The following is a 16156-nucleotide window of genomic DNA, read 5'->3' as shown; positions in this document are numbered from 1 at the left end:
GACCCCGGAAGTATTGTGTTTGCACCGCACGTGGGCTGCGGGCTGATCGCTGCTGTGTGCGCGGGAGGGATGGCGGATTCGGGCGCAACCGGCGGACAGCTCATCGGCGAGGGGGATTACGTGGTGCTGAAGAGAGAGGACGTATTTAAAGCGGTCCAGGTGCAGCGGAGGAAGTGAGTGGCTGCTGACTGCTCCATTGCCAGATGCTGACATGTTACTGCTATAACACTGATGCCTCGCTGTAATAAATGGTCCAGGTCTATCTTATTTCAGTTAGAATAGGCATAAGGACTTGTCACCTCCCCCGAGCTGTCTATTTTATTAAGCTATAGAGCAATTCCTCTCTTATTCCTACTGGAACTTTATGATGAGCTGCCAGCAGTCTGCAATGAATGTTCAAATGGATGTTACCAGTTGGGGGGTGTCCCTACACAGTCTAACATTATACCATCAGTGCTGCTAGTGTCAGGCTGTTCAAGGACACGCTGCAACTGGTAGCACCCACCTGGACCTTCACTGCAAACTGATAGTAATCCATTCTTAAACATGCCTACATGCCTGTTTAATAGCTTCATGTATTCCCCATGTAATAACAATTTTGATCATCTATTCTTATGGCTCTATATTCCGCAATTTGCCGGCACTATAATAGAAAATGTCTGCAATTGCGGACAAGAATAGGACATGTTCTATTTATTTTATTTTTTTGCGGAAACGGAAGCACAGATGCGGACAGCACATTCCGGCCCCATTGAAAATGAATGGGTCTGCACCCGTTCCGCAAAATTGCCGAATGGATGCGGACCCATTTTGCGGATGTGTGAATGGACCCTTACTGCAGACTGCTGGCAATTCATTCATAACTTCTAGTAGAAATAATAAACGAACGGAAGGACATGGAGCCATAAGAATAGAGGCTCCAGAATAGTTATTACACGGGAAATGCATGACGCTAATAAAACGGGCATGTCAGGAGTAGTGAAAGGTCCTATTTAACTTCTAGTAGGAATAATAAAGGTATGGCACATCATAGATTCATAATTGGGGATGAGCGAATAGACTTGGGATGAAACATCCGAAGTCGATTCGCATAGAACTTAGTTCTAATACTGTACGGAGCAGGAGCTCTATACAGTATTAGAATGTATTGGCTCCGATGAGCCACAGTTATTACTTCACAAAGCAATAACTTCAGCTCATCGGAGACAATACATTTTAATAAAGCTCCTGCTTTGTACAATATTATGCCTCATGCACACGACCGTCTGTGTTTTGCGGTACGCAAATGCGGATCCATTGTAATAATGCCTATCCTTGTCCGCAAACTAGAAAAAAAAAGGACATGCACAATTTTTGTTTTGCGGAGCAACGGAACGGACATACTGATGCGGACAGCACACGGTGGGCTGTCCGTGTCTTTTGCGGACCTATTGAAATGAATGGTTCCGCATCCTATCCGCAAAATCGGACACGGAAACAAAATGCGGTCGTGTGCATGAGGCCTTAGAACAAAGTTTTATGCAAATCGACTTCGGATGTTTCATCCCAAGTTGATTCGCTCATCCCTATTCATAATAATAGATGCTCCAGAACTGGGGAATACAAGAAGTTACTGAAACAGACATGTCAGGAGAGGTGACAGGATTTAAAACCGGAGCTACCTGGGGGGGTGCGAGTGATAGGTCTCCCACCAATCAAATAGTTATCCTCTATCTCAGGCATCCTCAAACTGCGGCCCTCCAGCTGTTGCAAAACTACAACTCCCAGCATGCCCGAACAGCCTACAGGTATCAGCCTACAGCAGGGCATTGTGGGAGTTGTAGTTTTACAACAGCTGGAGGGCTGCAGTTTGAGGATGCCTGCTCTATCGTATGCAATTACCGGAATACTCCTTTAAGATCCCATGTTAACGGCTCATACACACAGCCCTAGTTTTGTTCCACATCCGATCCTTATTTTTGTGGATCAGATGCAGAGCCATTCATCTCAATAGGGACCAAAAATATGAGGACAGCACACCCATGTCTGTTCCGCTGCCCCACAAAAAAATAGCATATGACCTATTCTTGTCCGTTTTGTGGACAAGAATAGGACATTTCTGCAGTAGAAAAAAATGGCGGCATGCTGTCGGCCGGTATCTGTGTTTTCCAGATCCATGATTTGTGGACCACAAAAACAGATACGGTCGTGTGCAGGAGGCCTACGAATAAGGGCTGATTGACGCAACTGTGGTCAGTCCGGGAAACAGCCTGTGTGTCAGCAGCGGCTCCCCTGACCCAAACTGACTGCATAGTACAGGGATTAGCAACCTTCGGCACTCCAGCTGTTGTGAAACTACAACTCCCAGCATGCTCCTTCCACGTGTGTGGGAGTTCAGCCAAGCAAGTGTGCATGATGGGAGATGTAGTTTCACAACACCTGGAGTGCCGGCGGTTGCTGACCCCTGGCCTAGTGGTTTGTGATGGTCAGTATCTAATCACAGCTCCTCACTGAATGCTACGCATTGTGGGGGAAGTTGGTCATGCCCTGCACTCCAGAATTCTGTCTTCAAAAAAATCTTTGAGACTTTTGGGGCTTTTTTTGGAAATTTAGCATTTTTCCACCACTCACTCCAATTTTGGGAAGTGGGCTAGCTGGCTATGTCAATGAGTTTCAGGGCAGATTTATCAATTGAGAATTTTAAAAAATTCTCCAGAATTCTTTCAATCTTCCTCCCAGTAAATGGGTGGAGTAACATCTCAAGACAGACGTGTTGAGGATAGGCCATCAATATCAAAATCCCGGAGAACGCCTTTAAAATTGACCATTAAAAGCAACCCTTTTACGGCGGAGTCTGTGCAGATCGTGCTCTACAGCGTCTCCTGACATCAGTTAGGCTGTAGAAGTGAAGCTACACCTCAGCCTAAAGCCTCTTGCACACGACCGTATGTATTTTGCGGTCCGCAAAAAACGGATCCGCAAAAAATACGGATGACATTCGTGTGCATTCCGTATTTTGTGGAACGGAACAGCTGGCCCTTCATAGAACAGTCCTATCCTTGTCCGTAATGCGGACAATAATAGGACATGTTCTATTTTTTGGCGGAACGGAAATACGGACATACCGGAAATGGAATGCACATGGAGTAACTTCCGTTTTTTTTTTTTTTTTTTGGCGGACCTATTGAAGTGAACGAAACGGACACAGGAATAAAATACGTTTGTGTGCAAGAGGCCTAACTAAGAGGCTGGCAGCTGCACCTATGTTGATAACTGGGGTCCTCCAGAACGCTTCCTGGCTGGTGAGCAGGTCACAACATCCACGTGGAGAGTGAACACAGAGATGGTCTCTCCATTCATCTGTATGGGGGCCACAGAAATTGCTGACTGCACACTTGCAGCTATGAACACTCGCCTGGCAGGATGGGAATCGGGAAACCCGTTCTCCACATAGGTGCAAGTCACAGAGGCGGACAACTCATATTCCATAAATGTCCCACCACAGGACCAGCACACATGTTGAGAACCCGCATCCCTCCTGGTGAGCCAGGCGCCACATCCAAGCAGAGAAAACACGTCTGTTAGATATTAAAGGGGTTTTCGGGGAGTTCAGTATTGATGGCCTATTCTCAGGATCTGATCGGTGGGGCTTTGACTTTCAGAACTCCCGACGATCTGCTGTTTGAAGAGGCTGCGGCACTCTGGTGACCACAACAGCCTCTTTCTAGGCCAGTGACATCATGTTCATCGGTCACATGGCTCCGTTCCATTGAAGCGAATGGGGATGAGCTGCAATACCAAGCACAACCACTAGACAATGTATGGCGCTGTGCTTGGTATGCTGTGAGCAGGCCGTTGCGCTCACCAGGTTGCCACGTTCTCTTCAGGCAGCTGATCCACAAGGGTGCAGGAGTCGGACCCCGACGATCAGCTGTCCTGAGGATAAGTCATCACTATAGGAGTCCCAGAAAACCCCTTGAATGACAGGACAGCATTGAAGCGCTTCCCTCATTTACAGGCACAAGCTCAACAAATGTTTATAAGGTTATTTGAGCTAAATAATCATTTAGTGTTTTTACCCCCCACAAGCCGTGTGCGTGTTCATTCATCTGAGTGTAATTGTGTGACACCTCTGCCCAGAGGCACGACTATTCCGGATCCCTGATGTCACTGCCTAATCCGCCAGGAAAACAGACATCTTCTCCAAGCCTCCTCCAGATGACATCTGCTCGCGTAGGACGGCATATGTCCCGGCAGTATTCAATAAGTGATACCTCAAGCGTTATTATTAGATGGCGCTCTGCGCAGAACGCCTCGGGCTGATTCATTGACTTCCCCGACTTTCCGCTTATCTCATTAGACTTTCTTTGTTGCCTACGTGGAGAAAGTGAAGGGCTCTCTTATGTGTCTGTAATCTCATTGCTTAAATGTGTTTTCCACTGCTTCAAACCTTAAAGGGGTTTTCCGGGAGTTTTATACTGATGACCTATCCTCTAAGTATCTGATCGGTGGGGGTCCGACACCCGGGACCCACTCATAGATGAGCTGTTTGAGAAGGCACTGGCCCTTGCCGTAGCACCGCAAAGTACATGGTCTAGCTGCTGGGATCTCAGGATGATAGTATTGTACAGGGTGTGATAGAGACGAGCATATACAAACTGTTTGCATGGACACATAGCTGTGATTAAAATGCTGTCTTTCTTTTGTCGATCCGACGCTCCTTTCCCGAGTTATAATACTTTTTCTTAGGTTAGGACTTTGGTGCAACAAGGGCGTCATCATTGCTCTCTTTGCACCCAGGCTCCGCTCATTTCTGTTGCCAGCCCCTACCTGGCTGATTTGATTGACAGGGCTAAGCAGTGATGGAGAGACTGGTCACAGGAAGGAGCGCAGCTTGGGTCCAGCCAGGGCAAAGGTGACGCCCTCATTGCACCAAAGGCCTAATTTGCATATTAGGAAAAAGTATCATAAATCAGGAACAGAGCCCCAGGTCAACATGAGAAAAGCAGATATTTAGTCAGGTGAACCACAGGCTACGCGTTTAGGCAAGCAGCTGGATAGGGAGGTCACTGGTGACAAATTTCTCTTAAAATTGTCAAAATTTGCTATTTATGCATGAAAGACAGCTATAGAGTAGACTAGCAGCGGTTCCCTACATAAATAGCAACCTCTTTGCAAATCTGACAGGTGTCACTTTATGTGGTAATAATAACTTTAAAACGCGTTTCTGAGATTGTTTTCTCATCATATTGTACTTCATCACAGGGGCAAAATTGAGTCAAAATATTTCATTTTTATTTATAAAAAAATAAAATACAAAATGTACCGAAAAATTAGCAAATTTCAATTTCTCAACTTTTATAATACATAGTAATACCTCCAAAACTAGTTATTACTTTACATTCCCCATATGTCTACTTCATGTTTTGGATCATTTTGAAAATGACATTTTATTTTTGGGGGACGTTAGAAGTTCGGGTTATCGAAAGAATCGCGTTATGGACTCCGCTACCACGGACCATAACGGAATTTAGAATCCAGAAGGCGATTCTTCGATAACCCGAACTTTAGACGCCGAACTTAAAACACAAGTTCGCTCAACGCTACTCGTGAGACTATGCGAAGTAATAACTTCGTCTCATCGGAGCCAATACATTGTAACACTGTACGTAGCGCTCGCTCCCAACAGCGGACAAGAATAAGGCAGTTCTATGGGGGTGACGGCCGGGTGTATTGCAAATTCGCAATACACTACGGACGTATGAATGGACCCTAAAGCAGATGCCCCCCCTTCAGTCTAGAGGAGGAGAGGGAGCAGTTGCAGAGCTGACAGATGCAGGAGCAAAGGAAAAATAGTAAAAACATATAGAAATGTGGATTATTATCATTATTTTTACCACACGGTGAACACCATAAATAAATTCCACAAAATAATGTTAAAATGACAGTTTTTTTTATCTTTCTCCCTAAAATCAGTTAAGTTATTTACTACACCATACATACCCCAAAGTTGTTTTATATAAAACCTACAACTAATCCCGCAAAATAAAAAAAGACTTTAGAAGAAAAGATTTTAAGTTATGACTGCTAGAACATATTATTAAGGGGTTAAACATGCAATAGTGTCCCCTGAGTTGGGCACCAACAAGATTTACTGCAGACACACATTAAAATCTACAATAAAAAAGTAACATTTCTGAGAGGGTTTTTCTAGTTTTAATGTGACGGTTAGAAGGCTGAACCCCATGGAAGTAGGAAATGTCTAACCTGGGGTGCGTCTTATAGACCTTATAATTGAAGATTGTGCAGCAAATGAGACATTTCGGAGGCCCCCTGTAAGCATCCAGTAAAGGGTCCTCCAGGTTGACATGAGACATCCCTCATTGTTTCTGATATCTAGCGTCTTGTTCTTGGAAAGGGAAGATTATATTTGTTCTCTATCCTCAAATTGAGGAAATTTACCTGTATGATGATTATTATTATTTTTTTTTGTATATTTTTTTTTTTAACAGAAAAGTAATATTTGAAAAGCAATGGATATACTTGGATAACGCCATTGGTAAACATTACGGCACGGTGTTTGAGATAACCGGAGGCGGAAATCTTCAGACCAAGAGTAATGTGGTAGCTTCAGCAGGTATGTCTTGATCTTCAGTGTGAATAGTTTTTTCGGACAGACTCCTTAGACATATCATTCTGAAACATGGATAAGCTAAGTTGGTTTTCTCCTCTCTAAGGACTCATCCAGACGACCGTAGTGTTTTTGCGGTCCACAAATTTGCAAACCGCACATGTCCGGCACTATCATAGAAAATGCCTATTGTCTGCAATTGCGGACAAGAATAGGACATGCTCTATATTTTTTGTGGGGCAGAACGGAACTACGGATGCGGACTGCACACCATCTTTTGTGTCCCCATCGAAATGAATGGGTCCGCACCTGTTCTGCAAAATTGCGGAACGGATGCGGATGCATTCATAAGGTTGAAGGAAGGAACCGGCACTCCTTTGTACTGCAATTATATCAGGTTTATTCGCCACTCATAGAAGAGGTGACGCGCGTTTCGGCACATGCAAGTGCCTTTATCAAAACAATGTGAGCAGCAGGATAGCCTAACCGCGCACCCATACCTTCACGCAGTGCCGCCCGACTATACGTAACACACCATTCATAAGGTTGTCTGAATGAGCCCTAAAGGTACAAGCAGGTGGCGCAGTCGTGCCTGTGATGCGGCCGTACCGCCCCCTGCTGGCCTCAATTAAACTAATGAATGCTGCATTGTTTAGTCGGTGTGCATTGTTAATGGCCAGGTGGCTCCTTTAGTACCACACAGCCATTAACAATACAAACCGACTAAACAATGCCATCTTGGTTTAATTCAAGGCCCACTGCAGCCCAAATGGCAGTGCGGTGCCTAACCGCAGGGCGGCCATGTCGCAACACAACTGTGCCTCCTGGTGTATGCTGTTGTGTAACTCTGGAGGTGACTGACACTTATCTGTTTCTTCACTACTTTACTTAAGTAACCTCTGTGTAGTCCGATGTCGTTCTTAATATAGGGGGTTAATCACTCCTAAAACAACATGACTGTCTAAGGCTACTTTCATATCTCTAATCTCTGCTGCAGCCTCCCAGCAGGCTGTTCTGGCATAGGATGGCCGGAATCGTCGGGCAAATACTACTGTGTGCAGCGGTTTCTGTCTAACCAATTCTCTGCCTTTTTTGCCGGATTGCGGCCAGATCTCCTCCGGACCAGTTATGGGTTAATGGGGCCAACTGGCATAACAGTAGCATCCGGCCGGGTCGGATCTGGAGAACTCTGGCCTGCTCGGCTCGGATCTGGAGAACTCTGGCCTGCTCGGCTCGGATCCGGAGAACTCTGGCCTGCTCGGCTCGGATCCGGAGAACTCTGGCCTGCTCGGCTCGGATCCGGAGAACTCTGGCCTGCTCGGCTCGGATCCGGAGAACTCTGGCCTGCTCGGATCGGATCCGGAGAACTCTGGCTGCTCGGATCGGATCCGGAGAACTCTGGCCTGCTCGGATCGGATCCGGAGAACTCTGGCCTGCTCGGCTCGGATCCGGAGAACTCTGGCCGGCTCGGCTCGGATCCGGAGAACTCTGGCCGGCTCGGATCCGGAGAACTCTGGCCGGCTCGGCTCGGATCCGGAGAACTCTGGCCGGCTCGGCTCGGATCCGGAGAACTCTGGCCGGCTCGGCTCGGATCCGGAGAACTCTGGCCTGCTCGGCTCGGATCCGGAGAACTCTGGCCTGCTCGGCTCGGATCCGGAGAACTCTGGCCTGCTCGGCTCGGATCCGGAGAACTCTGGCCGGCTCGGCTCGGATCCGGAGAACTCTGGCCTGCTCGGATCGGATCCGGAGAACTCTGGCCTGCTCGGCTCGGATCCGGAGAACTCTGGCCTGCTCGGCTCGGATCCGGAGAACTCTGGCCTGCTCGGCTCGGATCCGGAGAACTCTGGCCGGCTCGGCTCGGATCCGGAGAACTCTGGCCGGCTCGGCTCGGATCCGGAGAACTCTGGCCGGCTCGGCTCGGATCCGGAGAACTCTGGCCGGCTCGGCTCGGATCCGGAGAACTCTGGCCGGCTGTTCTCTGCTGGAACTGGTGCCGTAGATGTGAAACTAGTCTAATATAGATATATATAGTTGCCATCAGAATGCATGGCTAGAAGGGAGGTGAGAAAGGAGCCTGTCCTTTCTGTAGTATGACACAAGGTTGTTAAACGGGTATTCCCACCCTACATGTCGGCCCCCACAGATGTAGCAGGCGTTGAAGTCATTCCTGGCGCACTAACACACAAGCTTATCACACTGGCTTAGTTTACCAGTGAGCAGCGCCGTTAGCTGTTTTTCTCATTCCGGGCCTTTAAACCCAGGCTGGATGCTGCATGTCTGTGTTGAGAATACACCATTTGAAGGGGTTGTCCCATTAAGACAACTCATCCCCTATCCTATGTCTGATCAAGGAGGGGGGGGTGGGGGGGAGTCTGACTGCTGACGATAATGGAAACTGGGGCCCATGTTCCCCAGTTTGTGGGGCTGGCAGAGACAGTGGAGTACAAGCTCTTGGTTGTCTCCCACAGTCCCATACAGTTGAATGGAGCAGCGGGCATGCATGTGTGTCTACCTCTCCATTCAAACGGGGCGCACAGGCCCCCCTTCTTGTGATTGGCGGGGGTCCCAGCAGTCAGACCCCTGCCGATTAGTCACTTAATCTGTGGATGCGGATATGTTCTTTTAACTCATTGTAAGCCCAGTCACCATCAGCCAAAACATGTCAGGTCGGCAGGAAGCAGCTGACTATTTCTACAAACCTGTGCAAGCTCTATGATAGATTTGTCTTCTCTCTACCCCCCGTACTTCCATAGGATGTCAAGCCCTTCTCAGTGAATAGGTACCTGCTGCTAGAAGCTGAAATATACATACATTATACATGCGCTTCTCGTTTTTCTACTTTAAAAATTAAATTGCTATTTCCCTTTAGAGCCTAAGGAAGCAGGTGCCGACAACCGTAATATAGTTGACGATGGCAAATCCCAAAAGCTGACGCGGGACGACATCGAGGCTCTGAAGGAAAAGGGCATCAAAGGCCAGGTCAGTAAAACGCTTCCACATTGTCACCTCCGCCAATAGCGGCCTCATCCATTCTGCAGAACGTGCAGCCGGAGCTCGCTTCCCTTTACTTGTGCTATGTGAAAGATAAAGGTATATCATTATAGGAATTGTGTAGCGTACAGTAAATGAACCCAATAGGGGCCCAGCCATGCTCGGGTAGTATGTGTATGTGCCGCCAGTTCCCGGTGGCATGCTTGTGCCTGTGCCGTCTGTTCAGCAAATAGTCCTCAGCTACAGTTCTGACAAATCTGTCTTTCTAATGCAGTTTACATCCCTGTGAACAGGCCCCAACACCTCTGTATACTTTACCTGAACATTTTCATGTCATGTCCACCAATAATTGATGGTTGGCGCTTTGTACAGTCATTTAAGCGGCTGTCATGGTGGCTGAAGGAGGCAAGGGAGCGCGAGGCTATTGCATAGAGTGGGCCCACAACGGCTGTAATTCTTCCCTCTTGGTAGAAATGGCCAGAAGACCTGCCATGCTAATATCCTGCCTTAAAGGGTTTGACGGGAAAAAAAATGCAAAAAGTCAGCAACTGGATTTGAATACTTTTGTGGTTTTATGTAAATAAAAATGTTGTATAGCCGCTGAGTTATTCACTGAAATCTGTCTGTATAGCGCCACCTGCCGTTTGTTCTTTTTCTAAATTCTCTGTCCTGCTCAATGAGATGGACGCACATGCTCAGTGTCATCCTTCAGCTGCCACTAGCTGCAGCAGACAGGACACGCCCTCTGTGTAAGTGCGCTCCCCCTAATCTGTGATCTTGAAATAAATCTAGTGGAATAATTGTAGCAGTCGATGTGGAGATCTCTGGATCCATGTGAGGTGCAGGGCTGGCCCTAGCTTTGCTAGAAAGTGATTGTCATGTACTGTATGATACCAGATTTTCATTTGTTACATTAATCATGGGATGAACCCTTATCAGGACACCGTATTTTCAGTTGCTCTTTAGGACAAGTTACTTTTTGCGCTATTTTATATATATTTTTAGTTTTGTTCCCTATCCCATGAGAAATCCACTGCATGCTATACTGTTATTTCCATTGAGTTGGCAAAACCCGACCGATTTGCGATATCCATCTTGGATCCCCAACATTGCAAGTTATGGCAACAGCATGAAGAGTTTCACACGCGCACTCAATTATATATCTTTATTTATTTATTTTTTATATTATTGTTAGCGTATACAGAGTTGTATCTATGGGTTTGTTACTTGTTTTTATGTAGCTAAGCCAGAGGTGTGGCTAGGCTTTCCAGAACCCAGAGCAAGGGATCCGCTTTCCTCCTTGTGTCCCCCTTTGGCCTCCTCCAGCTCCACAAAAAAACACAAATACTTATCTGTTTCCCTGACGATCGGCACATCCTGCGTTCCTCGCTCACACCCATCGCGCTGATGGCTGTGCAGGGGACTCATTCCCGGCTTTCATCGATCCCCCACACAGCCAGCAGCGCTATGTGCGGCCTGCATAGGAGCGCCTAGAGCCGCCATGGAGATCAGCGGAGCAATGAAGCAGGGAGCGGACGGAAATAAACAGCCCAGTGGATGCGCCCCCCCAGCCTTTGCGCCCGGGGCACGTGCCCCAGCTGCCCCGCCTTGCTACGCCACTGGATAAGCCAATGGTTTGGGCTATACTTCACCTATTCTTTGAGTAAACTTTTGGTTTTGTGTAAACCTCCAGGCATGAAGCATCCCGATCGTTGTATAGACAGAAGGTTAATGGACTCGATGACTCCCAGCAGTCACCCGCTGACATAAATGAGGTGCTCCTCCACGGCACGGCGTCTTGCATTGTGTACTGTCACTGATATTGTCTGAATCCGAACATAATTACTTGGCAGTGAATCTGTGTTGGTGTCAGCAAACGTTCCTGAAGAAATAATGCTTTTTAATAAAAAATGTCAGGCCTCAGGGAACGTACATTGTGGAAGCGTGATTCCTCCCAGAGCTGCAGTTCATACCGCACTGCTCTGATGGCGCCATAAATATTAGCAGTGCTTCCTCTCCCACCCAGACCCCCCGAGGGGCGGCCCTGTTGGACTAGAACAGCGGACCTGAGGTTTTTGTTTTATTGCAGGTGTCGGATGCTCAGGTGCTTTCTGGACTGTTTTTACATATGTTTTGTAGCGGCGATTCTTATACAGCCGTTAATTCTAAGCATTTTTCCCGCAGGAAATTGTCCAGCAGCTGATAGAGAACAGTGCAACTTTTCGTGACAAGACTGAATTCGCACAAGAAAAGTATAGAAACAAAAAGAAGAAAAAGTAAGTTTTATGTGTCCACCAGCTTGTATCCATGATGAGAATGGAAGCCGGCTTAGGCCCCGTTCGCATTTCCGTTTTTCACCGAAAAATGCGGACAGCACACATACCCATTAGGGATCGACCGATATAGATTTTTTTTTGAGCCGATGCCGATAATTTATACCGATATTCTGTGCATTTTCATTTTTTTTTTTATTCCTACAGAAATCTGCTGAAAATGAACACGTTTATTGTTAACGTTCAGCTTTTTTTTTTTTTTTTTTATCTTTTTCATTTATAACTAATATTTTTTTTTTTTTTTTTTTTTTTTTTTTTAAAACCTTTTAGGGGCTAGATCCCTTGTCCTATTCACCCTGATAGAGCTCTATTAGGGTGAATAGGACTTCACACTCTCCCTGCTGCCCTGTGCATAGTGCACACAGCATCAGAGATGTTGCCATGGTAACCGATTGGATTCCCAGCAGTGTAATCCTGGGGCTACAATCAGAAGCTGCCACTGCCACCAATGTGGGGGAGGGGAGAGGGGACCCTGTGGCCACTGCCACCAATGACTAATACTGGCGGGCTTGGGTGGGGGGGTGCACTGCGCCACCAATGAATATTAACTTGCCCATTCATTCAACTACAGAAGGCAGGTGCTGGCTGCAGAATTATATAGCCGCACCCGACCTCTATGAGCGGTAGCTGCGATCCGTGGCAGTTAACACCTCAGGTGCAGCAGGGGTTAACTGCTGCAGATTGCAGCTACTTGTCTTAGAGGTCGGGTGGGGCTATATAATTCTGCAGCCAGCTCCCGCCTCCTGCTGATTTTGAATGAGTGAGTGAGTTAACATCATTGGTGGCGAAGTGGCCACAGCCCCTCCCCTCCTCTCTCCTCATTGGTGGCAGCGGCACGGGGGGGGGGGGGGGGCGGAGACACTGCTTCCTTCTCCCCTGTGCTGCTGAGGGAACAGCTGTCAGCGCGATCCATGGTCGAGATTTGATAACGGCAAGGTTAGATGCTGATACCGATAACTTTGAAAATCCAGAATATCGGCCGATGATATCAGTGAAACCGATAATTGGTCGATCTCTAGTACCCATTGATTTCATTGTGTCGGTTCAAACCCAGTATTTGTTTTTTACGGACTACGGGTCAGTGAACAAAATCACGGAGGCATGCACTACTTTGATCCGTGATGCAGACAAAACATGCCCATGAAATCGATGTCATCCGCGTTGCGTCCGTATTGGGACCGTTTTTCACTGATAGGAGATGCTCTGAAAATTCATTTTCAGCTGAGTAGCTTTCCTAGTAAAATACATGATTTTTTTTTGTAAAGGGAACCTGTCGCCATGAAAATGCAGTGCAATCTGCAGGCCGCATGTTATAGAGCAGGAGGAGCTGAGCAGATTGGTGTATGGATTTATGGGAAAAGATCCAACAAATGTATACATAGAAAGTTCTCCTTCTCAGCTTAGGAGTCATGTGGGCGGTCTGATCAGTGACTGCACACAGAGAATACTGTCACTCCTAGAGCATACTTACCTGTTCCCCGCCACCCACATACCTCCAGATCCCTGCTCGGCCGCCGCTGTGACAGCCTCCCTAGCGTTACCTCCGATGCTAGGGAGGCTCGTCCCTGTCACGACCTGCTATTGGCTGCTCCCTTTGTCACCGGATGTTTTGGGGAGGTGCAGTGGCGGCTGTGCAGGGATCCGGAGCGACGCAAGTGCTGGGAAGCAGGTAAGTATGCTCTAGAGGAGGGGCCCTGACATTCTGGTGGTCATTATAGGGATTGGAAAACCCCTTTAAGAAACACATGGCTACTTTCTTCCGAAAGCAGTGCCTCACTTAGGTTTCGAGTGATATTGCACCTGAGCCCCTTTCACTTCAATAGTTCTCAGCTGTAATACCGCCTACAACCTGTGGGCAGGCGTGGCACTGTTTCTAGAAGAAAGCAGACCGTTTTTTCTAATCTTGTTAATGCCTTTAAAGATGTTGTCTCACTTCAGTAAGTGGCATTTATCATGTAGAGAAAAGTTAACACAAGGCACTTACTAATGTATTGTGATTGTCCATATTGCCTCCTTTGCTGGCTGGAATTATTTTTCCATCACATTATACACGGCTCGTTTCCATGGTTACAGACCACCCTGCAATCCATCAGTGGTGGTCGTGCTTGCACAAAATAGGAAAAAGCACTAGCCTATGTGAGCTCCCACGGTCCTGGCCACCAGAGAGGGTGACACTTATTCCTATCGTGTACAAACACGACCACCACTGATGGATTGCAGGGTGGTCATAACCAGGGAAACGAGCAGTGTATAATGTGATAGAAAAATGAATCCAGCCAGCAAAGGAAGCAATATGGACAACCACAATACATTAGTAAGTGCCTTGTATTAACTCCTACTACATGATAAATGCCACTTACTGAAGTGAGAGAACCCCTTTACGCTGCCAAAAACCCATAATTGTACGGACAAATCACTTCAATATCAGTGGGCTTTGCCTGCAATCTGCCTCGGGGAAGATTTGTATTCAAGTGGGTGGCATGTTTTCTCATTTCCATGTTGATCCCCTATGTACGGATATTACCTGCAGGTAATAGGGAGGTCCGGACTGTTAACCGTTAGCTGCACAGCAGTTTGGCGGACGCCTGAGCGCACCAGCCATAGAATGTCTTCAGTATTTGGTCCATGCTGCAATCGGACATCATTTTAACCTATCGATTCTTCCGTTCTTTTTTTCAACAAGACCGGCTCCGCTCTCACTCCTGCTGGCTGGTGTTCTACTGCACAGTAAGATTTGGAGCCGTTTTACTATTGATCACCGCTCCACCAGCCAAAGGAAAGATATACGTGTTCATCTCCTCGCAGCCCCTGGAGATTATTTCTCGCCCCCTCCCATGTGCTGCATCAGCTTCACTATCATCAGCCTGGTTAACAGAGCGCTGACCTCGGACTCCCTCCTGCGCCACACGGATCTCCTGGGTATTAGACACATATATTATTAATCATGGACTCAAGGAGTAGTGGCTTAGAAAGCTTTGTAACAGCTGCGCCATTACATAGTGTAACGACTGTCATCGTGGTGGCAAACCGAGGGGATGTGACCAAGCATGCTCGTTGTGGATTCTCAATAGTCTATAATCTGTCCTGAGGGGTTAGCCTCCCCCTTCCCCAAACCACCACCAGCCTGTTATCCATTATGGTGACAGGTTTACAGTGTCTATTTTCTACCTTCAGGGAAATAATACATGGACCCTATCTGGGTATGGGTTTGCTTAAATGTGGCTGAATGCCCAAACTTGACCCAGATAAAAGTGCTTATAAAACATAACTTTTAATAATCCCACTTAAATATGCTACGTGAGCACCCACAAAAGGTTAACACCCGCGTTGTCCAGTCCATATGTATAGAATGGTACTATGATGTGACACTTGTAGCTTAGCGGGATGTGCACCTTCCCTATCAAACTACCTGAACACTGTCCACCAGTGTTGCCTCAGCTATTCATTGACATGTTGTATCTCTCCGATAACATTGCAACACCGTACACTACTTGTGAGCGCTTGTAACACCATAAACTGGTTACACTTGAAATGAATGATAACATAGGACCGAACAAAGACAACTAAAAACCAACTATCTGCCCCCGAGACATGTTTCACCAGAGGGACTGGCGCTGGCTTGGGCAGCATTGAGGGGGAAGGCAGCAAACGAGATATAAATGACCTGATGATTGAAATTAACATCTAAATGATCCAATAGGGGAAGTGCAAAATTGTGGCACTAACAAATCCTATTGCAGGTACATCACTCTGCCATTGGTGACGCAACCACCACTTATCCCATCAGGGCCTGTCAAGGGGAGGATGATATGATGTAATGCGCAACATGCGCGCTGACTAACACGCTCACCTTGATGCCGGTCACTGAGAGTCTGGGTTCTTCCCTTTCTCTCGTTTATCTGCAGCCAGTTTGTTGCTGTTGGGATTTGTCATATTTTAGACAAATTGGACAAAAGGAAAGGTTTGTGTCCTATGAAAATATTAAGATTAGAGAGGAACAAGTCATCTCTTACAGGGGGCACGCCCTCAAGGTCTAGTGGTCACTGAACTAGACTGACCAGCAGGCTGAGGCTGGTAATCTCAGGGTTCACAAGTAGGATGTAAATGTATAGGACGTATGAATTCCTCCTTATCGCATCTTGCACTACCTTACATTTATGAGAATCTATACGCGCTTACCTCCGTAGTGATGAGCATAGACTATATGTACGGGTCCTACTCT

General features: G+C 47.0%; 1 protein-coding gene across 1 annotated transcript in view; it reads left to right on the top strand.

The window, feature by feature from the left end:
• TRMT6 (tRNA methyltransferase 6 non-catalytic subunit) overlaps positions 1–16156 on the top strand; it is a 46011-nt gene continuing 29855 nt past the window's right edge. The window contains exons 1-4 of the mRNA XM_044289967.1: positions 1–173; positions 6492–6616; positions 9480–9589; positions 11786–11877. Of these exons, the coding sequence (XP_044145902.1) occupies positions 70–173; positions 6492–6616; positions 9480–9589; positions 11786–11877 (431 nt within the window). The 5' untranslated portion in view covers positions 1–69. The remainder of the gene's footprint in view (positions 174–6491; positions 6617–9479; positions 9590–11785; positions 11878–16156) is intronic.

The sequence above is a fragment of the Bufo gargarizans genome, chromosome 4, assembly GCF_014858855.1.
Source record: "Bufo gargarizans isolate SCDJY-AF-19 chromosome 4, ASM1485885v1, whole genome shotgun sequence".
NCBI classification, from domain to species: domain Eukaryota; kingdom Metazoa; phylum Chordata; class Amphibia; order Anura; family Bufonidae; genus Bufo; species Bufo gargarizans.
The sequence above is the reverse complement of the archived record's forward strand: the minus strand, read 5'-3'. Positions and strand labels throughout refer to the sequence as shown.